Raw genomic sequence first — 27,815 nt, forward strand, 5'->3', positions numbered from 1 at the left:
GCAGCCACGGGAGTAAAAAATTGCAGGGCTGAGAGAAAGGTTAGCCTCGCTGCTCTCTGCCGTGCAACATTTAAGAACACACACACACACACGCGTCCCGCCATCCTGAAAGAAGCGGTAAGCTGAGCTAGCTGATGGTCATCCTCCCGCGGGGCTGCTGGTTAGCTGCCAACTTCCTGCCTTGCTTTGTCAGTGGATAAAGCCCCTAACAAACGACGGGGCTGGAGCGAGGCAGGCGGGCTAGTCGGGTCAAAGGTGGCCCTTGCCCCCCTCGCTCCCCCTCCGGGCTGGATTGAGCCGAGAAGAAGAACCGAGGAACGCTCGGTTAGCTTTTCTTCTTCTTCCGCTGCACGTAGTCACGCAAAAAAAAAAAAAAAAAAAAGCTCCGCGGTGCTTTTGTCAGGTCGCCCTCGGCCGTGTTGAGCAACGGCAGGAGATAGCGTCTTGACGAGATGAAAGGAGTACTGGGAAGATGTTTGAGAGGGCCCCAAGAAATCTGCAGCCGCAACAGGTTGGGGCAGGGTAGCGCTTATTATAGGCTTGGCCGCTTTTGTTTTCATGCGTGTCGCTTAGAAGCTCCGCTCAAGTTGAACTGCTTTGCTGATTGGAAAACATTTTCAAGATGGCGATGACCCAAAACTTTTGCACGGCACACAGTCAAGCCAGTGGAGGCGAAGAAAGCAAATCTTTCTTTTCCAGCTCGCTCGCTCGCTCGAGAGGGAGGCAAAATTTGACACGGCTGACTTGAGCGCATTTAGCATCATTAGCAAACAGGAAGTTTCCCCCGCAGCTGTTTGCTGCACGGAGGGGGGGGGAGCAAATTGGAGTGGGGGTGGGGGGGGGGGGACAAATGTTACCCACCACCTTTTGATTTTTTTTTCTGTGTGTGTGACCTGAACACACAAAAAATGACATTACAAATGTCTTATGATATCTCTCAAATTGGTGTGACATTCCACAGTTGGCCCTCGGGCGTGTGTGTGTTGCGTTGAAGGGTGGGGGGGGGGGGTTCTTGTTTGTCCTCAGTAAGCGCTCCCGCTCTTGACGTGTCCCGAGGCTCGCCGTTCGAGCGCCGCGGCCTTTCACTGGAGAATGTGAACTCTTAAAGAGGCAGAAGAGTATCCCAATACTTCTGCTCATTAAGTTAATGCACAATGAAAGGGAGAGCCGTCAAGTGGAAACTCTCAGAAGCTTCTATTTGAGCAGCGAGCCTCCTCCTCCTCCTCCTCTCCCCCTCCCCTCCTCATCCTCTTTTCTCCGTCTTTCTCTCACAAATGAATCTGTTTCAATTTCAACGGAAGATCAAGCCCACTTTACTGGCAATTGGCAAGTCAAACAAGGCGCACAATAGGGATTGGCCTTAAAAGGAGCTTGTGTGTGTTTTCATATGAAGTCCCCAACAAGATTGTCTCCTTGCAACGGATGAGCTATAATGTAACACGATGCCAAGGTGATTCATTGTGTTCCCTTTGGAGCTGTTTAGAGAAATCACTGCAGTTTCCTTTCTTTTACAATGTGTGCGTACGTCATTAAACGGCTTGCGCTGTTTATCCAGAAGCTTAGTTAGCTAGCTGTTGCTCCCGATGACTTTATGACTGGCAACTGTGAGAAGTGATGTCAGCGTTGTTTTTTTTCCTCTCAAAATTAACCCTTTGGCTTAGTCACCACAACCAGTCTTTTAAAAAAAAAAAAAAAATGCTCTTGTAGTTTGCTGACATGGGGTGAGGCGGAAAGTCAGTCGAGCGCCGGGTGCCCCTGAGCGGGCAGTTATCACAACAAAGCCGAGCAGGGGCCGGTCGGCAAAAAAACGGGCCAAATTCCTGCCCTGTAGGACCCGGCTCCAAGCTCCGGCGGAAGCTTTGAACGACGGCTGGGAGGCTGGAGCCATGAGACGGGGCCAGACGGGTTAGCAAGAAAATCATAGCTGCTGGGCCCTGAACAAGAAGAAGAAGAAGAACTGGAAGGGATGGAGGGGGTCGTATTGCTGCGTCGTCATTAAAATAAGATCATCTCTGCAGCTGCCGGCTAGAAATGTGATCAAAATGCAACTAGTGGCAAATTTTGATAGATCACTGGTCTCAAAATTAGGTCCACCTGCTCAACTATAATGAGCTGCAAACATACAAATATAAAAACACATTTATATACGTAAATACATATGTGATAATAGAATAAAATAAAATATTTAGAATACTTAATATATATAGTATGTTATACTTAATACTGTACCAATATTAGCAAGAGATCACAAGGATAATATTTTGTAGTTTATCACTACGATAATCGAATCATTGGCAGTACCGGCGGAAGCCCCGCCCCCGTGTTTTTGCATGTATTCATACGAAGCGTAAACAAGCGCTTGTTTCTCCGAGACTGCAGGTGCGTTGGGATTGCGTGGGAGTGATTGCTATTTAGCCTCGCCGAGCTCGCAACAATCACGGGGGGCTCCTTTCGTCCTCTAAGCCCCTCCCCCTTCCCCCCCTCCTCAGCCGGTTTACCGCAACTGTAGCAACTCTGACCGAGCAGTGCGGGGCAAACAGGCGTCCTGGCGCCGCTCCAGAGAGTGGCGGCTGCGCTGCCAAGCTAGCAGGCGGATAGTCAGACACGCAAGCCTTCTTCTCTTTTTCGCCTCAGGCCGCACCGTTCGACCTTGTGTTTGCAATCATCACCATTTTTTACTGTCAAAAGGGCAATCCACTGCCAGCTCCCCCCCCCCCCCCCCCGCACGGGAGGCGGTATGCTCTGAATGTGCAGGCGGAGGGACGAGGGCGGGGTTGTAGATATCAGCGGTTGGCATGTTGTGGTGGCGGTTTGCAGGCTGGCATTGGTTGAGAACTTTTTATAAGCGTGGGCGGTTGTTTAGGTGTTAATAAGCCACAGAGTCACGTGACGATTCGGTAGGAAAAGGCCGTTCATGGAGTGCGCTCAAACTGGGCTACTTTCCAGCAACTGACTTGATTAATATTGTGAAAAACACCAAAATTGTCTTGCTGACTTTCACATAATACAACAAAAAAGTAAAAGAATGAACAGAAAATTTAACAGACTCATAATGTTCTATTTTGATTCAAAATGATTCTTTATCGTTTGATTGTTTTGAACAATAATATTATCGCGGAAATTGTCAATTTGAGATGTTTTCGCAAATATATGACCGGCACATCTGTCAAAAATTGAAAAGTCACACAAGCTAGTAAACAATCATGATTGATTCTGGAAAAACATTTCTTGTCATATCTTTTTGATCCCCCGAGTAACATCGATATCCAGTCTTTGTCATTTGTCACCGCCACCAATTGAAACGAGTTCATATTTAAAATGTGCCAATCTCCCCCCCCTCCCCACCCAACTGCCGCATGCAGATTTCATATTAAAATGTCATTCTTTATATTTGATTGCTTTGCTTTTCTGACAGCAAATAATCCCATCAAGCCGCAGTCACTTTGATTAAAAACAAATACGATTCCAATCAGCGCGAAGGATATTGCTCTTTAACGACACCTGAAGCTCACAACAAAAGCCGTCATTCATTTGCCTTTTGGATATTGAAATAAGCGTTTTGAAGAAAGAAAGAAATAGATGAAGGCTAGTTAAATGTCTAAATAAATCCTCTATTGGCATTGCAAATGTACCAAAAAGTCCAAACAAACCGTCAGGACAAAACAAGGTCCTCTTGTTGAGGTCATAAAACTGCACCTATATTTCACAGCGGTCATTAGTGGCCAATCCTTTGTGTCGTCGTGGCGACGGGGTAAACAGCCAATACCCGGCCTATTTCCTGGGAGTCATTAGCGTGGAATAGGTTTTCGCAAAGCCATACCGCAACCTTGTGACCGCCGTCTATAACTCATGTCACATGCTGATGATGTCATTCATCAATCGGAAGGGTCCACTGTGGCCGGAGGGGGGGGTCGACATCATCAAGCAGGGCCGAATGAAATGTGGCATAATGATCCGACTGAGGATGTTTGCGGTTCGGGAAGAGGTCCCTGAAAAAATAAACGCATATTGAATCACAATTTAAAGGGGAAAAAAAACGCAATTGGATAATTTTTCAAAATTGTTCAGCCTGACTAGGTGTGTGCAAAAATGTGTATGTTTGTGTGCATGTCTTTAGATGCTCACGTCAGCATGGTGGCTTTAACTTAATTAACGGAGCGCTTTCGATCCGAGCTGACAAATTGAAGTTTCTCGTCTCGGCCGCTAATTATTTATTAGACTGCGGTCAGGCCGCTTTTAAGGCTATTGGTCAATGCTAGCTGGGCCGAGTGGGGGTGTGTATCGATAGTGTCTTCCTGTGTGTTTGTGTTCTGTCCATTAAATAATCATGTCCTCTAGTCTCAGGAGAATACAGCGTAAGATCGTCAGGGCTTAGGCTGCAGCACGTTTAATACAATTCATTATCGCCCTTGTCGTGTCACATGTTGTTTGTGTTCACACGATGATTTCATACCGTGTATGCCGAGTAGCCAAATGTCACATTGTATCAGCTTGTTGATACAGCGTCATTCGCCTTTGTCAAATAACTGTGTTTTGTTTTCCTCAAAGTATACAGCAGATGAAAAGGGCATTAAAATGGGGGGGGGGTAATATTTCAATATCAGATGAAAAAATCCAATAAACCTCATATTGTTAGGTTTTTTAATCAATTAAAATATTATATATTTACATTTATTTATTATTATGATTGTAATTAATAATACAATAAAGTCTAACCCAAAAAGATTACATAACATTAAAATGATCAACTTTAAAAAAAATGGACCAACCCAACTGTATTACTATCATTGGCGTAATCTGGTAGCATAACTGTGATTCCCGCCCATTTCTATCGCGACACGATTAACGTGAGGAGCTTACTCTGAGGTCTAAACTAAACAGTCGTTCTCCCATTTCACGGCTGCTGCCCCCTCATAACCAGCGGGCCCACCGTGGCGACTTGCTTCTCAAGTCCATCTGTTTGTGGGTGAAAATGCGTCAGTGTGTGCGTGTGACTTGTGTGAGCCCCAAAATCCGCCACAACATAAAGTATGGGTGGCCTGCAGTCACAATCGTAAAAAGGGACGTGTTGGAGGCTGGCTGAGTGCGGCTTTTGGGGGATACAGGAGGCAGTAAGAAAGCAATCGGGGTGGTATGGGAGTGTTGGGGACATTTAAATTGCGTTACACCTCCTGCGCCACAACTTAGACCTCCTTTTAGCTGGTCTAAAAATGTGTCTACTCTCTGAAATCAAATTGGATGGATGATGTGAAGGCTGCAGAAGCTTTAATACAATGTAAATGAGCCACTCCCCTTTCTAATCTCCGTTGCGCCTTCATGTCATTCTCACTGTTTGTCTTCCGTGCGTGCATGCGAGTGTGCGTGCATGCAAAAGGAGGGCGTGATTTTGACCGAGGTCAACGTGAATGTGAAAAGAAGTAGCGTTTGAAGCGAGTGGGGACAGGAGAGACATTACATGTTGCTGCACGCATGTGCTCATACACCTCTTAACTTTCGTTGGCAAGCCTTCGTCGTTTATTTATAATCGGCCATTTTGTATGACAAGCTAGCCTCTGTGGCTAAATATAGCATTTAAGTCATAACTGCTCTGCCATGCTTATGTCATCTAGCCTCACTTATATGAAATATTATTTTCACAAACATTATATAAATACTTTAGGGCTTGACTTTAGTTATTTTTTTAAATTTCCCAACAAATTCCAAATGGGAACATGTTAAACTCAAACACCCACCAATGCACGATGAGGTGTTAAAGTGGCATATCTGTGTCATGTTTTTACTCATATGCTTGTGCCTGCACACACACACTAAGTCAATGAAGTCTCTCTGTCTGTCAAGCCAAAGAACTGTCAACGCCTAGCAATCAAAAAGTGTATTTTGCATTACGTTGTCGATAATTTGACATATCAGCAAGGACAACACGTAAGATTAATCCCTCCGTGCGGACAGGAGTCATTATTTGTCCAATCCGTTGAGGCTTCTCTGTTAATTGAGCGCATTCTTCAAAGCTGGTTTTATGTTTTAATTAAATAAGAGTGTACTTCAACAAGCAACACTGTGAAGAGGTTTGATAGGTAACAGGGTTGAGTAAAAACGACTAAGCTTGTTCATTAAACTTTTAACGATTAAGCGATTGAATTTAAACGATTTTAATTTGTGACTGGTTCAAGCAAAGAATACAGCCAAAAACTGCCATAAAAATTTAGTGCGGCTCTAGATTACAATTTTTTTTGCGATCACTGCCAAATTACAAAAATTAATTAACTGATTTTTAGGAGTAGTATGTCATAGCTGTTACATTTTTGGTATGGTTGCAGTTTTATTTTTCCCCAACTTGTGTTAACCTCATTCTGCTTCTATTATTTAATCAGAAAAAGAATCCATCAAAAATCACAATTGAGTTCATTTAGCTGGCATTTGTGTGTTAATCTGCTTTTTGTATGGCCGAGCAGGTCTAAGAAGCTAGAGGGGAGAAAAAAGTCGAGTAAGACATGTAGGTGTTTGCTTTGAAGGCGAAGAATGTTAATGGAGCTTGAAACCACCTGAAAATCGAGGAGGATTTAAGTGTCATCTTTTAAAAGGAATTCTTTTGCGTGCTGACTTGCAGGTGTCAGCTCCACGAATATTTCTGCGCGCCGTGCGTGCGCGCGCAAACAATGTCTCATTTGTGTCGTTTGCGTGCGCCCGCCTCCTAATCTGGCCCTTAAAGACATCTGTCAGTGGCAATCATCGTTGTTTTGTCATGCTTGGTAGCCGAGCAGCCCGAGGCCCGCCGCTCACACGTCGGCCTGCGTCGCCTCCGTCGGCGTCACGGGACGGCGGCTTCGGGTGGAAACGTCTCGACTGCAAGAATGAAAGTATCCTCGCAATGAAAATGGATTTGTTTAGTGTCACGTTTTTTGTTACCTAGCAAGATCGCATGAAAGGAAAAGCAAATTCCTTTTCGGTTACAACATCTTGTCATGCTTTTCTTTTCACTCTTTGCTGCTAGGCAACATGATGCTAAAGTTGGGGAGCCACTAATAACACCATTAAATTATTATGCTCAGTCAGAGTAGGAATTATTCCCTCCATACTACCTGTACATGTAATTTTGAATATTGAGAAATGGGTGAAAGGTGAATCCTTAAGATTTTTGAGCAAATTCTAATAATTTGATTTCACTTGTGCTGCGCATTGAATTTTACATTAGTCTTGACTTTGTACACACATGTCGAGGCTATACGTTGTGCATGGCTGGGAGTGAGGTTGGGGGAATTCGCGGTTTGGACAAACTTGTCCGGCCCGCTCTGACAGGTTAAGCTTAATCGTATGCATGTTTGCGTCGATGGGCGGGTAAACACGTGCTCACCGACCGTGTCTATACCGCGCGATGGGAGAGGCAGGGTTGGGTGGAGGTCACCAAGAAGGTGCAGTACCATGCAGCCAACATGGGAAAAAAATGTCATAAGCAACTGACAAACCGCAAGGAATTTAACGCTGTTGCGTGCTTGTCTATATTTACGAAGCTAATGAGTATGTTTGTTGTCTCCCGCAGCACCCGTACCCGTCTGAAGAGCAAAAGAAGCAGCTAGCCCAAGACACGGGCCTCACTATCTTACAAGTAAACAACTGGTAAGTCCACATTTAAATTTCTCATTCTTCTCATGCATACGTGGGAAATTTGCACCCTATATACACATAAGCAATAAAACCTGATAAATGCAAGCTATGGAAATAATGTTGCTCAAGTGATGCTATTACTAGATGTCCATCGTTATAATCTCTGGCAATTGAGTCAGCTGAGCTATGGAGGTGACTTTTTGGGTGAGGCTAGCCGCTAAGCTAACGAGGTGTACTGGTGTATTGCTTTTTGCTTTTAAATCATCGTAGTAAAGCTAATGAAGCTAACTAAATGGTTACAGTGCTTGTATTGGTCAATTGTTTTTTGAATGGTTGTGATGGTGAATAGCGAGCATTAAAGGGACAGTGTTGCTTTTGAATGCTGTTGATTTGGATGAAGCTATGCGCTTGTTTGCAGTCATTTCAGGACATTATGAACACCTTTAAGATCCATAGTGGGCTTTTGTTATAGCTTTATCCGATATTCTATTAATACATCACGAATATGAGGTCTACTTAAACTAGCAAACTTCACCACAATGGGGAAAACAGTTTTCCTAAAATGTAAAAAACGGTTATGTGCATCCTTTCCTAGCAAGCACATTGCACACACACATGCGCAGTCTTTGTAATATTATTATGTGTTAGCAATTGGGATGTTCCAGTTATCGCTTAAGTCAGAGTCTCTTTGTGTATCAACACATGTATTGACTGCAATCTATTTAAGGGAGATCTTAAGCTACCCCTGCAGCCCCCACACCCACAAGCCCTCCTCCCTTTTTCCCGCCCTTGCCATCCCAAAAAGCCTTACCAAGCTCCGCCACCGGTGCCCCCACACAAAAAGCGCCAGCCGCCCCCTCCCCGGTCGGTACACGGCGGGATTAAGGTGGCGGTGGCCGGGCCAGTGAGGCCTTTGTAGACGGCTTAGCACATAACTGGGGGTGGTGGATTAAATAAAATGATCACAGAAGCAAAGAAATGATACAGGAATTACTTATCAAAATACTAGCCTCGGTTTTATCTGCAGCTTAATTTGGTTCCGAACATTCTCAGGGTGATGTTCAGATTAATTGAAGTGACAGGCTCCTTTCAGCGTGCCGGGAAGGTATTTGCACGGATTTCAGGTCTTACACAAACTTAATTATATGGAACCCCATTTTATCATTCTAATTCCGTGTAGCGGGAGGTTCTATTTACAAATGACAAGTCTGTGCCTTTTATTCGCAGCTTTCCTTAATATATTTATCAAAGCGGGGTTCATTTACAAAGTGCTCTATCTGCCGGGTACAGGCGGGCCCACATTAACGAAGCTTTTAGGTTTATCAGACGCGCGGGCCGACGAGCCACCCGAGGGTCAATTGATTTTTTTCTTTTTCCTTTTTTGCTTCTCCGATTCATTTTTTTTCTCTTCGTCTCATTTTTCTTGGATCACAATGAGAAACATGCCTGCAGAATTAGCCTGGTTTGTCAGCCTTATCTATCACACCTCCCCTCCCCCCACCCCAGCCTCCCTCCCATTCCGCCCTCCCTCACCCTTCCGCTTTATTCCCCCTCCGAGCCGAGCTACTTAAATTGGCCACGGGAACCGCCGTTATCAGACTTTAATGCACCCTACAGTGTGGATAGCATTTCAATTACACCGGTAAGCAAAGATTAGCCGCCTGTTTTCATGGCTCGCGCCAGCCGTCTTCGGAAACCGTCGCCACGCGCGCCTCACCTACGGGAGCAGAAAATTGAGTCGCCTCGCCTGTGTCATGGTGATTAATACAGCAGGAATGGGCAAAGCAGACAGAGCTAGACTTTGGAAAATGGTGCCTTTTTCCTTATGAGCGGCCCTGCTGCTGTGTTTGTTTGACGAAATTTCCATTTGGGGAAATATTTTAAAATATATATTTTTTTTATTTTCTCCGACTATTAGAATTTTTTTACACAACACTTACTGTGACATCATATGCTAAATCTAACACAAAAGCCAATAAAAACACAACTAAAACAAAGCATTTAAATTAATAAAAACTATTAACTCTGCTCTAAAACTAGCTGAAGTTAAAAAACAAAACATAAATGTCGTTTTGTCAAAAAAGTCACACACACAAATGCAGTTGGTAGCCTGAAAAATAGCAATGTTAGCATTGTTAGCACTGAAACCAAAAATGGTGGACCGCAGTGCAATATTGAAAAAGATCGCAGATGCTCTTTTGATTTTTAAGGAAGAACTGTTTTATATTCCAAACATTCCGTAGCCATCAAATAACTTTTATTTGCCCTCCTTTGGTTTCTCTAGCCACGCCGAGATATCCCGCCCAGCAAATGACGCAGCGTCGCTGTTCGAAATTCTTGTTAAAAATAAAAGCTCTTCAAATTCCTGGCTAGGCTTTCACATTGTTTGGTTTGCCTTTGATGCACGGCCGCTGCCAACCTGACGGGCCAAAGACAGATAGAGACCAAAAAGATAGACGACGGTGGCAGTTTGAACGGGGGGGATGTTGGGCTGTATGACCGCCGTCTTGGGTTTCCAATGCTTCCCCCCATGGGGGAAAAGGATGTGCTGAATCGGGGCTTTGTCCTCCGCCACAATTGCGGTCGGGCGGCGGCACAAAGCTGCCCTGTTTCTATCCCGTCAAACTGTCCTCCCTTTTCTACCTGCTGCTCACCTGCACCCGCCCAAATAAACCGCTTGAAACCCTTTCGTCGGGCTAATATTGTCACTATCTCCAGTATGCATCATTAGCTAACACATCCGGCTACTGCTAATAAAGAAAAGAGCAAAAGGTTAAAGTCCACGATTCTGCTGCTGCTAGATTATGCTTTTAGCTGATGTTTGCATAGTTTGCCCTTAGTTACCTCTGCCATGGGGATTTGTGAAAATTTACATTTGTCATTTGCTGCCTATTTTAGTATATATATTTTCATATTTTATTTTTGTTATTTTATTATTTTATATGCCTGTTTTATTTTCATTTTTTTCTTCATGTTTTATTTTTATATAATTTTATTAGTATTTTATTTTGTAGTATTTATATTATATATACTATATAGTTTTATTATATTATAGTTATTTTTAATTTTTTTATGACATTTTATACATACATATTTGACATATTTTCCATATTTGATCATTTTGGATTGTCGAGCCTTGGCGGAGGTCTGGCACAAATTGGAAGACAACCAGGCGAAGCTTCTCCCATCTCCCGTGGCTTCGGCGGGTCCTCATTTGAAGCTAAATGGGGCCTGACCAAATCCTCGGCATAGGAGCCAGCACGACACCTCGCCTTTATTTACCGGCGCGATGACGCGGCCGTGGCATAAACACACACATGAGATGACGGCGGGAGAAAGGCGGCGAAAAGAAAGGCAGGAAATGCTCTGCTCATTATTCCCTCGTCTTTGCAGCCACTTCTTGGCATATATGATGACGGACCGCTGTGCCAATGGAGCACTAATAACAATAAAGAGGGCACTAAGCCACACTCTATTTTTATTCCTCTGGCTCGTCTCTACAGCCCAGGGGGGAATAGACACACACACACACACACCCACACACACGCACACACACACGACAAAGAGAGAGAGAGAAGCTCTAATTAGCGGCAGAAAGGAATACAATGAGTGAGTTATTAAGACACAGGGGCGGCGCTCGGCCAACCTTTGCCCCGTGTCGCAGCGCAGGTCACATGATAAGGGAAGGATATCCGCCAGACGACGGCGCCAGACGGCCTGTGACCATCGATGATGTGAAATAGCTTAAATATCTGCGGCCGTTCGCACCACCGAGGGCAAAGTGCACTGATTATTGTTATAGGGTATTATTATTACGACTCTCGTAGTTGATTCCAGCTTCGATACACCGAGGGTGAAATTCAAGGTCAACGTTCAATTCCAGCGCTTGTTTGCTGTGTGAAGAGAAAAAATCACAACAAAGCCAACAAAGTGTTCCTCTCACTTTGCTGCGTTTTTTCCAACATGACGTCTCCGGCCAGTAAGCAATGTCGGACCGCTGACTTTTATGTTTGTTTTTTTATGATCGGTTCGGTTTTGGCGGGCAACGAGAAGTCATATTTTCCAAATGCATCGTTAAATGGCGAGCTGATCATTTTTCCCAAATTCTTTGAAGATGTTAAAGCCTCCTGAGCGTTCCTCGACATCCTACTTTTCCCCGTTTTCATTCGTCTTTACTTTGACCCAGATGGAAATGTCGGCGACTTTTCTTGGCTGCAACCTGGGACTTGAGTTGGTGGCCATGTTGCACCCCTGGCTTACTAAATATAGCGTCGGAGTGTGTGCGATTGGCGTAGAGCGAGCGAGGAGCGGGGGGGGGGGGGGGGGGGTACTGGAGTCTGCGGCGATGCCAACACAGGCATCGCGATTCCTCTCATTTAGGGAGCGCTAATTGGCAGTTAATTAGCCGAATTGACTCTGTTGTCAGATCCCAAGTGTCAACCACCCCCGTCACTCCCCCAACCCAACCACCTACCCGCTAAATTCATTTGATCCGGCTGTTTCCTCCGTGTGCAAATAATAATCGCATCTGGAATAGGGCGGCAAAACGCTCATTGGCGGATTGTGACGCGAGCAAACGTTTTTTTTTTTATTGAGTTGAGCAGTTCATGCTGTTCTTATTTCAATTGGTGGCTATTAATTAGCTCAGGCTAACATGCTAATGTGTGTTTAATCGTAGCCACTCCCACTTTATCGGATGGATGGATGGATGGATGGATGGATGGATGGATGGATGGATGGATGGATGGATGGATGGATGGATGGATGGATGGATGCGTTCGTCTGTGGAGTAGCTGCAACTGAAAGAAGGCAAAGCATTAGAAAGAGAGGGGGAGCAACGGGTGGGGGTGAGGGAAGCGAGTTTTCTTTGTACTTCCCAGCACCTTTTGACTCCTTTATACCTCACCAGCTTGGTTTTATCGGCGGGGTCGATTAATAACAAGAGCTGGCGCGTTTGAAATAAAGTCGAGCCGCGTTTTGCGCGTGGGCGAGACTCCCTTTTTGTTTTTTAATTCTTAGACGGATAATTTCTGTAGCAGTGGGGCGGAGAGGTCGACAAGTGTGGGAGAGAGAAAAGTAGGTTAATTTCTTTCATTTGCAGAAAGAGAGGTGTTAAAAGGTGGAGGCGAGGAAAAGTCACAGTGGGTGGGGCTGACCACCGTTTACGCCACACTGGAATCTTGTGAACATACGCAGTGACGTTACTCTTCAACAGCCCTTAAACGTGAGGAAGTGAAAGTGTACGATGATGTTTTTCCCCCCTTTATGAACACGCGGGCAGGCATCGTAATCCTTCCCCAATTCTCCCCGTGCCCCGAGGCCATCTGTGAGCAGAATAGCGATTTTATGACTTTGTCATTAAAGCAATTTCACAGCCGTATTGTTTGTTAATGAGGCCGCCGCAAACGAGGCGAGATGTCACTCAATGGCTGCTTCAACCTTCGTCATCTTCTTTTGTTGCTTAAAGTCCACCTCGGCCCCTCCCCCATCCACCTCCTGCAGGCCCGCCTCATAAAAGGGCAAACTGCTAAAAGATCAAATTCAAAGTCTTTCCAGTTGAGTCTCGTGTTCAGGAGCTTCCGTTTGCCTTTGGCTCTCGTTGGGACAATCGGGAGAGGTTTTCTTCAAGCAAGCTTGAGGGCACTGGTGGAGCTCGGATTTGTCTCCCTGGGGATGGTTAAGGATATTTCAGGGGGTCCACAAATAACAAAAAAAAAAGTCAGAAAACGCTGATAAAGATTCATTATATGTTTCCGTGTGGAAATGTTGAAAAACAAAATCCAGGAATAAAATACCCCAAAGTCAATTATCTGATCCAAGCATCTTATTTTGTTGGGGGGGGCGGTGCCCCTGCAGCCCCCCTTCTAGCTTTGCCAGTGCTTGAGAGTGGCATTTACAAATGGCGTTTTCAAAAGTCCACGAATGGAATGTTTCCTTACTAAGTTGCATCGCCAACTCGTGGCCTGGCATGCAAATTACAGCGTCACTTTTATATGTGCAGTTTATGACTGACTGTAGATATTCTGATGGAGTAGATTTGTAACAATTAGTTTTATCTGTTGAACGAGATAGCCATGCGAATTGCGTGTCAGCCACTGGTAAATGCATACGTGTGTGTGGAAGGTTGAGGGTGTGGGGGACTGAAAGGGATAAAGGTGACCAGGTGTAACAGAATGGCCTTGAGGGTGTGTGTGTGTGTGTGTGTGTGTGTGCATGTGTGCATGTGTGTGCGCATGTGGACAGGATCTTGCCGCTCAGGCTGAGCTCTTTAAACTCTGTGAACCTCAAGCAGGTATGTTCTCTTTGTTGAGGCATGCTCCTTGTTTTTGCCTTCACCTCGCTGCTGCTTCACATTTTGCATTCCATCCTAAAGCCCCCTCTTTTTTTTGTGTGTATATACCGTGAAAAAAAAAGATTTAAAACGTCAAAACAACAGTCAAACTTTTCTTTCAAGACAAGTAATTGTGATGGTGATCTGTGTGCGTGTTTGTAAACATGTTGTTGCTGTTAAGGTGTGAAAAGAAGCTAACCGCTTTAAAAACAAATAAAACCAATTCTCCACCTTGATGTTGATTCCCCTCTCGTCGGCGGAGAGTCCCAATAGTTGGGGGAAATTGGTGTTAAATGCCAACATATAAGAGATAAGTGCAAAATTACAATTTACATGAAAATAATTTTGCCAAAAAATGACTATTTGTAGGTGCAATGGCCACCTGTCCCAATACTTATGTCCATGTCAAAATGTAAACTCTATACACTGCTCCACAAATTAGGTCATTGGTGTTCTGGGGTTTCATCCCACTTCACTTGCCTTTTGTGTAGTGACACTTGAGCGTAGGTTGTGTTGTTTTTTTTGGCGTGTGACGCAGATATTTATTTGGCTTTTATTATTGCCAGTGTCACATCAGAAAAGAGGACCACAGGGGATGGAAAAGAGGTGGTTGATCTGCAGCTCTGGGGGTCCGCCATTCACGTCAGTGTCCCTGTGGCCAGTTCCAGCACCACAAACAGCCGCTATTTATAACTCCCCACTGCCTGCCTTCACAGCCCTGCTTGTGTGTGTGTGTGTGTGTGTGTGTGCTTCTGAATATATGTCAAAGCAATTATGTGCAATTGAAGCTCTTATTAATTTTGCAAAAGCGGGGGAACACAGCGGGGGCCGGACGGTCGCTACTACTATGCGGCATCATGGAAACTTCCAGGGTGGAAAAACCCGTTCACACGCCACTGACACAATTATGAAGAAATAGGTGAGGGGGGAGGGGGGAAGCATACTGTACTCCCTTGTGTTGTGTGTTACATCCCGCAGTGAAGGTGTCGCTTAAAAACTTGGCATTCTCACAGTTAAAAATTTGTAAAAATTCAAAAAGGGTCAAAATAAAAAAGTCTGAATACATGATATAGGTATTTCATTTCATGAATGAGATTGTAAGATTACTGTACATACAGAAAAAAATGTAACATGATCTGAAAAATATCCAAATATTAGGCCGATGAGACTGCAAACATAATTTAAATATTGTAAGAAAAATATATTGGTATAGAGAATACAATCCTATTATGCAAAACAAAAGTCGATTTGACAAAAATTTAAAGCTGTACTTTTCATGTAGAAGCATTAAATATCTAAAAAATGATTGGACATTTTCTAAAAATTAAATTATAACTTATCAACAAAAAGTACCGCCATACCTCATAATCACAAATCTTTAGTGTTGGTACTTCTGAAGCAGCTATTGAAGACGTTTCAAGTTTTTGCCGTAATACCGTTTCAGTATCGGTATTGAGGTATTTAAAAATGTTCTTTTCCTCCATTACATGACATTAAATTCCAGGCCTTGTAAAATGGAATAAGAGCGGCGTCTGATCCCGAGCAAAAGGCAACTCGGTCGTCCTTATTTCCCCGCCGAGTCTGCACGGCACTCAATTTGGGTGGAAATATCACGCCTCTATCATGTCATTATCGGCTCCCTCTGCTAATCCACAAAGCCGCCCTGTTTGATATATAACAAAAAAAAACAAAAAAGGGAGGAGGAGGGGTGTCGGGTCACAGAGTCGCACAATCTCGCACTCGATTACCAGACACTCGACGCAGGCAGAGAAGAATGAAAGGCAGCGGCAGAAGAATCAGACAAAGACGAGGAGGAGGAGGAAATTGAAGATGCAGACTGAGAAATCAAAGTTGTTTGATAGCACTGAGAGGTGAAAGGAGGCTACAGTAGTGAAGCCTCCTTAAGGAGCGCTACAAGCACCAATCGGGGGGTTGAAGTGGTTGGCTAATGATGTCCCTCAGTGGGTCAGACTAGTCCAGGTTTGGAGTTGCTGCCAAGCTTAATATTTTTTTTTAAATAGCTAATTACAGCGAAGAAGAATAATGGGGATATATTTGGAGAGGAGCTGGTTTTGAGATGTAGCCTCTCCTCCTTGTTGAAAGTTGTCAGGTCGGCCATGTTGGCTTTGCTACTATAGGCCGCCTTTCATACAGGTGTGTTGATGCCTCAGGGAGGCTTAGATGTGGCGCTCCTTCCTTTTCTTTTCACCTTGTCTGTAAAGAAGACATCTGCTAAAGAGCAACACGGAGGGACATGTCAAATGACAAGTGCCGCATTTGTCACTGTGGCCAGAAATGACTAAAGTAAACACACATGCTAATGTTAGCTTACGGTTTTGCTCCACTTTTAGAGTGTCTACTTGATTCCCCTCTTCTTGAATAAAATGTCTTCTTCTGAGAAGTGAATAAGGAAAGTCCTTCTCCTCCTGATTCATGTGACATTTGAAGATATGTGGCCAGAAATTACAATAATAAACATTCATCCTTAGCTTCCCCCTTTAGCCACAGTATATACTCTCTTGCTGCCCAGTTTCCTATATATTTTTTTCCTTTGAGAACTTTAGGAGACCGTCTCTACGTTATCTCTACTGGTTACTAATTTCTTGAAGATACACAGTTAGAGATGACAGATTAAAATCACATGCTAACCTTATCTGAGCCTGATTTTGTGCCTTAGCTGTGGATGCTCATCTACTTTTTGAGCATCTCGTTCTGACCGTTCTGATAATTTGTCAAACATAGTGAATACAGATTTCCGTCAGATCATTACAATGTGAAGCGGACCTTGACTTTTACATTGAAGCCGTCAGCAGAAAAGCTTTGCGGCTGTCAGAAAAGTGCACGGCGAGTGAGCAAAGCGTGCCGCAGTGCTATTGATTTATTTTAATTAGCTACTCGTTAAATCCTGCCAGTTTGCACCGCAAATACGTTTAATTCTTTGTGTGATCCCCGCCCCTTCCACCCCAACTTCACAACTGCCCAGTTTTATTTTGGGGCGGGGGGTAATGCACGGCCGAAGGGATGCGAGTTGCAAAGCGGTGCTGCGGGGGTTCCACAAAAGGCCAATAAGCGCAGTAATAAAAAGGGGGGAAAAAAACAGGTCAGTGAAAGTCCATGGAGGAGAAGTGAAACAGTCCCTCTTTTGAGAGGCGCACAAAAGAGTATGGAAGGAGGGAGAGAATGAGTGAGGAGAGGTATGTAAACACAGCAGTTGCCCCAAAAGCGGGCCCTCACCCTCAACCTCCATCTAGGAAAAAAAAAAAAAAAAAAATGCAGCAGCCTTCTCGCTCTGCTCCACATCTGTCGCAAATCAAACACGGCGGCGGTGAGGTCATGTTCAGCCTGCCTTCCAGCCCGACAAAAGGTGGGAGCGCAAAAACATCCCCATCTCAATTCCCCCCGCGGCCATTTGTCACATTTGCGGCGATACCGTTTGATGAATCAGCTGATAGCGTTAAGTCGGGCCTGACGGCGCTGATTCAATCAGCGTTGTTGTCATTACAGCAGATCGGCGGTGGATGTTCAGAAGGCCGAGACCGCCCCGCTGCAGGCCCGCTCTGTAATGACTGTTTGCTTACACAAAAAAATCCGACATTATTTTTCTACTGAGGTTTAATAATCCCAGCCAATCACAAGTCCTCAATTGTATCCAATCAGAAACCTCCATTATATCTTCCCACGCAAACCTTTTGTTTTTGTGTGCTTTATTGTCGCCGTGGCAACCAGGAGGCGGCGGTCTAAGTCGGAGGGGCAACCCGAGGACCTCCCTCCATCTTTTATCAATCGCCAGTCGAGCCAATTGAGCTTATCGAGGTCGGCGCTGATAACGCTGTTAATGGTGTGTGCTTAGATGGACGCCGCTCCTCAATCCTCCACGGGGGGGACCTGCGACTCCGGGTTTGACCCGCGGCTCGGACCGCGGGGACCGTCAATTCCCTCTTCAGGGCTGTCCTGTGCCGTACATTGTGGACCACAGCAGTGTGTCCTCAGCTCAGCCAGAACCAAAAGTCCGCCTTTTATTATCTACATCTGGCGGTGGAGCTTATTATTGCCTGCCTCTGCTCAGTGTTAGAGCGCACACACACACACACACACACACACACACATGAACACGCACACACACAGCATGGGAACTCCATGCTGTCTTCAAACAAATAATTAAAGGCAAGGTTAGGGGGTCATGTGGAGGTCATTCCTCGGGATACGCAGCAGAATGTGTACATTCTCCCCGGGAGAGAGCCAACTAGTGTGTGCAAACTGGGGGGGGGGGGGGGGGGGGGTGTTAGTGGCTTTAGCAGGTCCGCTGTTGTTCAATGTGGACTTCTTCTTTGGTAGCCAGTGTTTGAATATTTGTCGGAATGCTATGCTAATTTTTCCATTAGCATGTAGGATGCAAAATTGGAACTTGAAATTCATGCCCCATCGTTTGGCGCATTTATCGTTTTCTGATTCTAACAAAATTTTTCTTTAAACTTTTGTCGCCCCCAGCATTAAATCCATGCACATTTTCAGAACACACATACAAAAGTGGCCTCCGAGTGCTAACTATCCTTTCACACTTCCGTGCGAATGTGTACGCACGCGTCCGCTGTGCGTGTCAGCGCATTCTTTACAGTCTACGCAGCCGCCGTTTGGGCTTACAGTAGCGACGTACCCTTAAAAGGCACGACGCGAGGACATACTGTACACGTTCGTGCGTCCACGTGCCGAGACGGACAACAATCGGTGGTTTACGAGCGCTCGGGAGCTGCGCGGGGGAAATAACAGTCAGGCTATGAATGATGGAGCCAGGACAGCGGGAGTCCACTTGACACGAGGTCTCGGCCAGGCTGGATCAACACGGCGTCCCTCGGCTGCTAATATCGGCTCACGCTCGACGGGGGGGGGGCGGCCTGTTAAGTAGCCGAGCCGACACACAATGTTGTCTTCCACTGCGTGTGTGCCAGAAGAAATAATACTTGTGTATTGAGCAGCCGGCCCCTTTTTGTGGTGTGACGCAACACAAATGTGCGGAGAAGACATTGTTTCACGTATCTCCACATCTCAGTGGGTCACAATGCTCTCGTTTCTGGTTAAGTGACTCCAAGCCACACCTGCTAACTGGCTCCTGTTGTCAGCATTCCTTCGCTGAGAAATCATCATGCCAAAGCGGCCCTCTCCCTGGAGCCCGGCCCAGCCGGAGAAACGTGAGAGGGAGGGAGCCAGAGTGAGAAAGAGACGGCTTGCGGGGAAGCCGGCCAATCAGGAGTGAGGTCACTAGTTTGACGACTTTGTCGAGGAAGAAAAGAGAGCGAGTGGCGGAGCGAGCCAGAAATGAGAGAAATGCTCGACATGACAAACAAAAGCTGCTGCAAGAGTAGCATTCGAGTGCAGGCACATTTTTTTTTTCTTCCTAAGACTTATTATTGGTTGCATACAAATGTTTTGACAGCTCTCCAACAAGAGACACAAGGCCAAGTCAAGTTCTTGGCAGTTACTTGTATAACATGCAAATCCATTTTGTCAAAAGGAAAGTTTTTTAGGGTAAAGGTTTGTTTTTCTTTTAGAATTTTTATATAATTTTCTATAATAATTTTCTATAATAATCTTTAATTTTTCTGTTTTTCTATTCTTTATTTTTTATTTTGTTTACTTTATATTTTATTTGTATTTATTTAGTTGATTTTTTTTTTTTTTTTAACTGTGCCGTGTTTTTCCATCATTGTGTACCTTTTCTTCTCCTCGCTGTCCATGTGAGCTTGTAGCCGAGCAGATTAGAAGCGTTTAAAGTTCATCGGGGAAGGTGAGGGCAGGTATCAGGACTTCACGGGGGATTAGGAGTCCAAATTGGTTCCAGCTCTGCCTTTGCCACTAATGACCACCTCTTGAGCCGTTCCGTACGTTACACTCGTGATTTGAAACCACCTTTTCGCTTTAATATTAACCACATGGTCGTATACCTGCAGCACATTTTTTTTATGGATGTGGATGAGAGGATGCAAACCACAAAAAAAAAAAATCTGAGCTCCAATGGTCAGCTCGCAGCCCCCAGAAGAGTTAAAAGGTCACCTCCGGCTGGCAGTCACCTCTCTGTGAACCGAATTTTTTTTTTTTTTTTTTGTGGCACTGCGATTATTTGCTACTAAGGCCGGTGATAAAACTTCAGACGGCCTAATTGATGTGCTCGCTGACATCACTATACCACGTGTGAGTGGCTCATGCCTGGTCCTCATTTCTGGACAGCTGGAAATGGGGTGGTGGGGGGGGGTATCGTGCGTTAATGTTTTGCGAAAGACCGACTGTTAAACTTTTTCCACCACGTACCACCTCAAAAACTCCTTAGGAGAAAAATATGGGATATTAATATTGTACAGGTGTATGAAAATAGGGTGTGTGAGGAAGATAGGGGGCGCCCCCTCTACCTGGCTGGTGAAGCATGGATGGTATGATTAAAAACAAAAAAGACAATTCTCAGCCAAGGCAGACCTCAGTTTCTCAGCTATGAGGTTACAGGTGCCTTTTTGTGTCAGCCCGGCCACCCCATTAAAACTGTTCTAGCTATGTCCCTGATAAAAAGCTTGGCTTCAAAAAAATCATTAAAAATAACAATATACTTGTGGCCGTCCTAAAAGTCCAAGTGTTGCTCATTTCTGGACAGCTGGAGGCGGCCCTGCCCGACGCGTCCCGAGTTGGGGGTCCCTGAAAAGGGGGAAAGAAGGCCTGAAAGGAAGCATGTGTATCCTCAGTGTTTCTTCATTGAAGCTTCCTTTCCCATTCCAATGAGGGGCATCCCCACACGGGGGAAGACGAGCCACAGTGAAGTTGGCGTGTGCGGGGGCCAAAGTGTCTGTGAGGGGAAATAAAAAAAAGGAGAAAGGGATGTGCCACCGCCAAACCACCCCCCACCCACCCACTCACCCCTAACCCCCTCCCGGCCTGCGCCCGAGCAGCAGCTAATACTTGAGGAATGTCTCCCCGGCGCCCGTGGCAACCCGACGTAATCAAAAGCTTTATTAAACGAGGGGGGAATAGATCATAAGGAACATTAAACGTGTCCCTCGCTTGGTTCCCAAGTCGCCACACAATCGGCCTTTTGTTTGTTGTTGTATTTGTGTGTGTGTGTGTGGCCGGCGTGAATGTCGGCCTGATTTAACGTCTGTTTCTTCTTCTTCTTCTGTCTCTGCCAGGTTCATTAATGCCAGGAGAAGAATAGTACAGCCCATGATTGACCAGTCGAATCGAGCAGGTAAAAAAACCAACAAAAAAAAGAATGGATACAGTAGCGCTCTTCTTCTTCTTCTCCACCTCCTCTCCCCCTCCCTCCCCCTTCTGCCCCCTCCCCAAAGCCCCCCCTGGTGTGAAGATGTCCTTTCCAAAAATCCCACTCGCATGCACACTGTTGCCCAGTTTCTCTTCAGAGGGAGCGGAGGGGGGGGGGCTTACCTCAAGTTACCCCCGCCGACCATCTTCTCAATGTGCACAGTTTAATTGGAGATTTCCTATTGGAAGTGCCCAAAGAACTCTCAATTGTCCCTCAGTTGATTGCCGATTTTTTTAATCTTGCTTTTGTGCTACATTTGTGTCTAAGCCCAAATTGGCACGAGTGATCAATGTTTTTATTCTGAAGAATGACAAACAAGTTCAACAGGGGAACCTTTTTTTTTTATCACCACAAATGATCCGGTAAAAATTTGGTAGGAATGCAACCAACGATTTATTTTGTCGATGAATCTGCGAATCAGAAACAATTGATTCTCAATCGCAAATAGTGACTATTTCGCAAATTGAATAATTGCTTAAATATGATAATAAACACCTTTTTTATTGGACGATTAGCGACATAAATAACATATATAGCCCTTTGTGTTATTTGTCGCGCTCCCTTTAATTCCCGTATGGAATATTTCTTCGCCTACATCCAGTCTACCCCAATTAAAGATCTCTTTAATGAATTAGCATGACTAACGACTCCGCCGCTAATCCCTGCCGGTTGCAGATGATCCGAGATAATTCACTTAGGTGCACTTGGGCTAATAAAAGACGAGAGCAATGCAGGATCTGAGTCATGTTGTGAGGGAAGTAAGGTCTCATTGTATGCTTTCGTTGCCCTCCAAGAACAATGTATGCGCTGTATGAGCATGTCATAACGTAGCACGATAGCGCTGCATGCATGTGTGTGTGTGTGTGTAAGTATGTGTGTGCGCCACGCGTCACTCACCGCAGTGCACAAACATAAGCACAATGTCTTACAGTATGTTTGGGCTGGAAGCTGAGACAATTGCTGATTGTCTGGTGTCTTTTCTCTTCTTCTTCCTCCTCCTCCTCTTCCCCGATCCACCTCCTCCCTGTTTTTTCTCATGCCCGCGTGTTGACTACAATCAGGTTTTCTTCTTGATCCTTCAGTGAGCCAAGGAGCAGCGTACAGTCCCGAGGGCCAGCCCATGGGCAGCTTCGTGCTGGACGGGCAGCAGCACATGGGGATCCGGCCGGGCGGTGAGTCCTCTCTTAACTCCGCCCCCAACGACATCTTCGTGGTCAGCTCTGCTCCCGCCATAATCCAGCTTGGCTAACTGCTAACACAAGCTGCGCTAGCACAATGTTAACACTTTTTTCAGAACGTCTAGTTTTGCCTCTTTTTCCTCCTGTCAAATAATATTATTCTAAAATTTATTACCTAGGTTAAAGTTTACAGAGGCTTGTAAAGTCATAAGTAGGCGAAGTTTACGCAGGCTTGCAAAGTTAACACAAGTTTATTCAAGCTAGCAACGTTAGCACTAGGTTAGGTAGTAAAGTTGGCATGCAAAGTCGGCGATCTTCTCTCCTCTTCCTTCATTCTTTCATCTGGTGCTAACATGTCACGTCTCGGACTCCGGCTGACTCTCCTCTGGCGTTTTCTCTCCTCTTTCCAGGGCCTATGAGTGGAATGGGGATGAATATGGGCATGGATGGGCAATGGCACTACATGTAACCTCCATCTTGTAAAGCAAAAACGCAAAGAAAAAGGGGGAAGTAAGTACTGGGCCCTTTCTCTTTTTTATCGTTCATTTTCTTTCCCAGCTTGGGGCCCGTTTCTCCGTCGGACCTCCCGGGGGCTTTTTAAAGGATGCTTTTAGCGCGATGGGAGGCAGGCAAAGGGAGTAGTTAAAGATGAATTAACTTGGGAAAAAGGAGGCTCGGGCCGTCCCGGGACAGAGAGGGACGGGACTTGTGGCGCCAGACGACGAGAAGAGAGGACAGTGGAAGGAACCGAGCATTTATTTATCTCTTCCCTACCCCCCCCCCCCAAATGGATGAGGATGCAAATGTCGGACATTTAGGGAAAAAATAACATCTCCTGGGGAATGGGCTGACAAGGGGTTGTGTGTGTGTGGGGGGGGGGGGGGGGGGGGGAATTAAGCAGGCTCCAGTGAAGCGATAAAGAAGAGAAGTGAAACTGTCCTCGGAGTGACATAAATCTGTCCAGGGAAGGATTGATGTCCAAATTATCTTATATGCAAAGATGGGAACGTCGCAGTACATTACGCCCCCCCACCCGGGATGAGAAATACGGGCCTGGACGGGGGGTGGCAGGGGCCCATCCTTCACGGGGGATTGTTTTGAGCCGAGATGTGTTTTGATTATTCTTCACTGGATGGTGACAACTTAAGGATCAGGAAGGGGGTGGTCTGGTTTGGGTCGGGCCACCATTGAGACATTGAGATAAATTTATGAGCCTATGTATATAGCTGTTGGCATAGTGGCTAAAAGACGCACACACAACCTTTATGGAGACACGGCACATAGTTTACATTTGAAAACTCTTGTGACGTATCATTAATGTCACAAATTGTATTTATAGCCAACCCCCGCTAGCGGATCGGGACCCACCCCTGCCGTGATTAGCTAAAATCCCAACGTAAATGGCACCCACCCAAAAACGGTTTGCAACAAGATAGTAGCTGTTTTCAATTAGACTGAGCTATCTAGAGGTATCAAAATTAACTGAATAATCGAAAATTATTTAGTAATCGTTCATAGCCATTGTTTAACTTAAAAACAATCGATATGGAATCGTTTAATCGGTACCGTACAAACAGAACCACCAAGTTTTTTTTCCCTCCATAACCAGTGGGAAAGGTGCTTTTCGGATGGATTCATGAGCGTGTAGACACACACACACACACACACACACACGCATAGACTAATGCATCTAAATGGGGTCAGTTGATTAAGGTGGCCATCCAGGTCCTGGCTCACCACCGCCACACGGAACTGCTCCTGTGCTGACATTTGAAAAATCGAGACATATCACACCCCAAAGAGTGTCCGGGGAGGAGGCGGTGGGGGGGGTCTTCCGAGGATGTTTTATCTTAACACCTAAGCTGTGCGCTGTCCAATGAGCCACAATATAATAGCACTTAGCTTGATTAAAAGAAGCCTTTATATGCAAATGGCCCGACTGGGTTTTTTGCGACGGGTCAAAGACGCCATTCCGCCGACAGAGATCATTTCACCCCTCCGGTCTTTTACCTCGTCTCTTTCTCTCTTCTGTTTTGTCTCTCACTCATCTGCTCGAGGCGGCGATGAACGTGGAGTGGAAGGGGGGTGGGGGGGGGATCCGTAAGCAATGTTCCCTAAAACAGCCGCACAGCGACAACATTTGCTCAGGTTGGCTAATTCTTAATACGGGGCCGTATAATTTTGAGACTATTTAATTACGCCGGGGCACTTTTATACGCTTCATGACCAATTACATTAATAGCTTAATGCAGAGGAATATTATTCTCTCTTGATTTGATTACGGCGCCGCACAATATGCTACGGCCGGCTACTTAATTACGGCCGGTTGTTGAGCGCGACCGCGAGTGCTGCGCCGTAACGAGGAGGCCCGTGCTTCCGGTATCGTCCGCGCGTAACACTCTTGCTAATAACGAAGTGGGCCGTGTGTGTGTGTGTGTGTGTGTGAGGGGGGCGGGTTCTACTTAACACAATGACTGCAGCTTCTTGCAGTTTACAGTGTCAAAAAACATCTGCTGGGCCTTTTAACAGAAGCCGCTCCAGGTTATATGGGGGCCATAGGGGGCACCTCGTGCCCATGTATAGTCTCTCCCAATCCCCCCCCCATCCCCTCGCCTTGAATGATTTATATATTTTATGACCCCGGTAGTGAGGTTTTAAGAGAGCTGTGCTCACAAATATGTGCATTTGCAATGATGTGACATGCAGCGGCAGGGTATTGGAAAATAGGCCAAGCTCTCAGCCAATGAGACCGGTCATTAATCCCCCCAACTACCGGCCCACCTTTCCTGGGCGCTGTGTCCTCCTCTTCCCCTCACAAGGGCCCTCCAGTGTCATTTCTTAATTGCAGTGTACTAAGGTGCAGGAATGCAGCGAGCGAGCATGCTTAGTGACCTTGCGCCGACCTCTCCCCTCCTATTACAGCTTCTAATCCCCCAGGGGTTCACATTACAAAGCGGGCCGGCCCAAAAAACCCAGACCCGGACCCAGAACCAGGCCCCCTGGCTCCAGCAGGAGCTGCCTATCCCCCCGCCCCACCTCCACCCCCATGTACACGGAATTCGTGTTGCTCTGTTTACAACATACAGAGTGTGAAAAATGAATTGAACCTGGGACCTTCCATCGTATTATAAAATGGACCAAGACCCGAGGTTTTAAAAGTGATGATGTGGTAAAAAAAGAAAAACAAGATCCAAACGAATGCTGACGTGTTGTGGTCTCCTCGCCAGGTCTGCCGGGCGTGCCGGCCGACTACGTACCTCAGAGCGGTCCTATGGGCGTGAGCATGGCCCCGGCCCCTTACAGCAACCCCCGTCAGATGACCTCCTATCCCGGCCAGCTGCGTCATGTGCCCCCTCCTCTTCACTCGTACCCCCACCACCACCACCACGCCGCCATGCTGATGCACGGAGCCTCCTCGCCCTCGTCCCACCCGGGGATGTCCGCCCAGAGACCCCCTTTGCTCACGCCCATGGACCCCGCCACTGCAGGAGCGGGCCTGGACATCCACGCCTGACAGTCGCCAGAAGGGAAACTTTTTTTGGGGGGGAGGGGGGTTGACTGCCGAGGCCACTTTTGAATTCAAGAAAGAGAAAAAACAAGCAGCGGCACCGTTTTTTTTTAGACTTATTTTTCAAGAGTAACAATCGAAAAAGCCTTCGGAGCAGAACTGAAGAATTCCAGACTGTGACAACCATGACTCTTTTTTTTCTAACGTTTGTTACATTTTCACCCAAGCGGAGGACCAAGCTGACTTTGTAAAGTCTTGGGCTTTAAAAAAACAAAAACAAAAACCAACTCAAAACACTCTTTTCATGTGGCGCTTCTTAAAAAAAAAAAAAGAAAGATCCCTCACTCTGGAAGACTTTAAAAAAGGAAACAACTCCAAGAGTTATAACTACTGTAGTATAATTGAAAAATATATAGTTAAATAAGTTAAAACTTCTTTTGGATCACGTTTTTATTATTATTATTATTTGTTTTTAGTTTTTTTCTTTTTTTTTTTCTTTTTTTTAGGATTTAACCCTTTTTGGAGGACTTGCAGCACAGCACTATGACAAAGAAGAAGATGGAACATCTCAAAAGGCTTCAACAGGGGCCACCGGGTCCTAAATCCCCCCCCCCCCCCTCAAGGCATAATGGGAAAAGGCTGCTAGAGGACACCCTTGAAGATTTGTCATGCCTTTTTTTTTTTTTTTAAACTCTAAAGGCTCTTGAATGAATGTTTTTAAATGAAAAAAACATTGTTTAAAATTGCCCAAGCACTGGATTGTGTTGGTTTTTCTACTTTTTTTTTTTTTTTTTTCTACTTCGGGACTCTCATCCTTAAAGAGCCAAGTGAAGGAAGAAGCTCCATGGCGTGTGTGTGTGTGTTGGGAGGGGTGGGTGGGGGGGGCAAAAACACACACACGGACACACACACGGACACACATGTTGATTGTGCAGCACTGGAGACAAGCTATGGATGCACCAAAAAAAAAAGAAGCAAACACTTAAATTATGAACTCAATGTTTTTTGGGGGGGGTTGAAAAAACAAACAAACACACACACATTAAAAAAAAAAAAAAAAAAAGCTGAGAGACTATTGTAACAAACTTCGTACAGAGTCCAAGTCTATTAATTGTTTCTTGTTAGATATTCTATGTGTTTACCTCAATTGAAAACGAATGTTTTTTGCTAGTTTCAGATCTGCTGTGGCATTGATATTGTAAATGTCCATGAATTCCTTCCTCTTTTTTGTTTATTTTGTTTGTTTTTGTTTTGTTTGTTTTCTCAGCACGTGTTCCTCACTAGAAGATAAGATGCCGTCTCCCTTAAAAGCTTTTGTCAAAAATAATAATTAAAAAAAAATTACAAAACAAAAGGTAACAAAAAAAAAATACAAAAAAAACTTGTATGAGGACTGTGACGTATTGTTTTAAAAGGTGTTCAGTCACAAAATGCTGTAATAAATATTTCATTTTTGATTTTTGGTAGATTTTTGCCTGATTAACATGTGTTATCCATCCCATTGCATCTTGTATGTTTTCATTTATATAATTAAGGACAAGTCAAGTAAGTTATGTTCTGACGAAGCAAACACTTGGTTCTTACATATTGAAGTAAATCTATGAGCAACACACACAGACACAAACACACACACACACACAGTTCTCTCCAAAAAAAAGAAACATAAAAGGATTATCTGTAAATTAAAATACCTGTCATATTTTTAACAAATTCAACTGGTGTATGACGATATATCATCTGCAGTTTAGAAAAAAATTGGAAACAAAGATAGATATCTTGGCTGTCTAAATATAGCCTTGGGGTGTGGCGCTTGCGTGTACTATAAGTTTATTCCTTGATTTAATTTTTTCAATGACACTGTAAATATATATATATATGTTCATATACGTGAATTTG

The 27,815-nt window shown here is 45.1% G+C and overlaps 1 protein-coding gene across 9 annotated transcripts in view; it reads left to right on the forward strand.

The window, feature by feature from the left end:
* Window positions 1-27,376, forward strand: part of meis2a (Meis homeobox 2a) — a 64,798-nt gene extending 37,422 nt beyond the window's left edge. For 3 of the 9 annotated variants that reach the window (XM_037241025.1, XM_037241026.1, XM_037241029.1), the window contains exons 9-12: window positions 7,538-7,614; window positions 21,100-21,158; window positions 22,295-22,405; window positions 25,639-27,376. In XM_037241025.1, coding sequence (XP_037096920.1) covers window positions 7,538-7,614; window positions 21,100-21,158; window positions 22,295-22,405; window positions 25,639-25,925 — 534 coding nt within the window. In that variant the 3' untranslated portion in view covers window positions 25,926-27,376. Of the gene's footprint in view, window positions 1-7,537; window positions 7,615-21,099; window positions 21,159-22,294; window positions 22,406-22,821; window positions 22,897-25,638 lie in introns of those variants that run through there. The other 6 variants (XM_037241027.1, XM_037241030.1, XM_037241031.1 and 3 more) reach the window with 3 other exon arrangements.
* Window positions 27,377-27,815: the final 439 nt, after the last annotated feature.

Source organism: Syngnathus acus, chromosome 22, assembly GCF_901709675.1.
Source record: "Syngnathus acus chromosome 22, fSynAcu1.2, whole genome shotgun sequence".
Classification (NCBI taxonomy): Eukaryota; Metazoa; Chordata; class Actinopteri; order Syngnathiformes; family Syngnathidae; genus Syngnathus; species Syngnathus acus.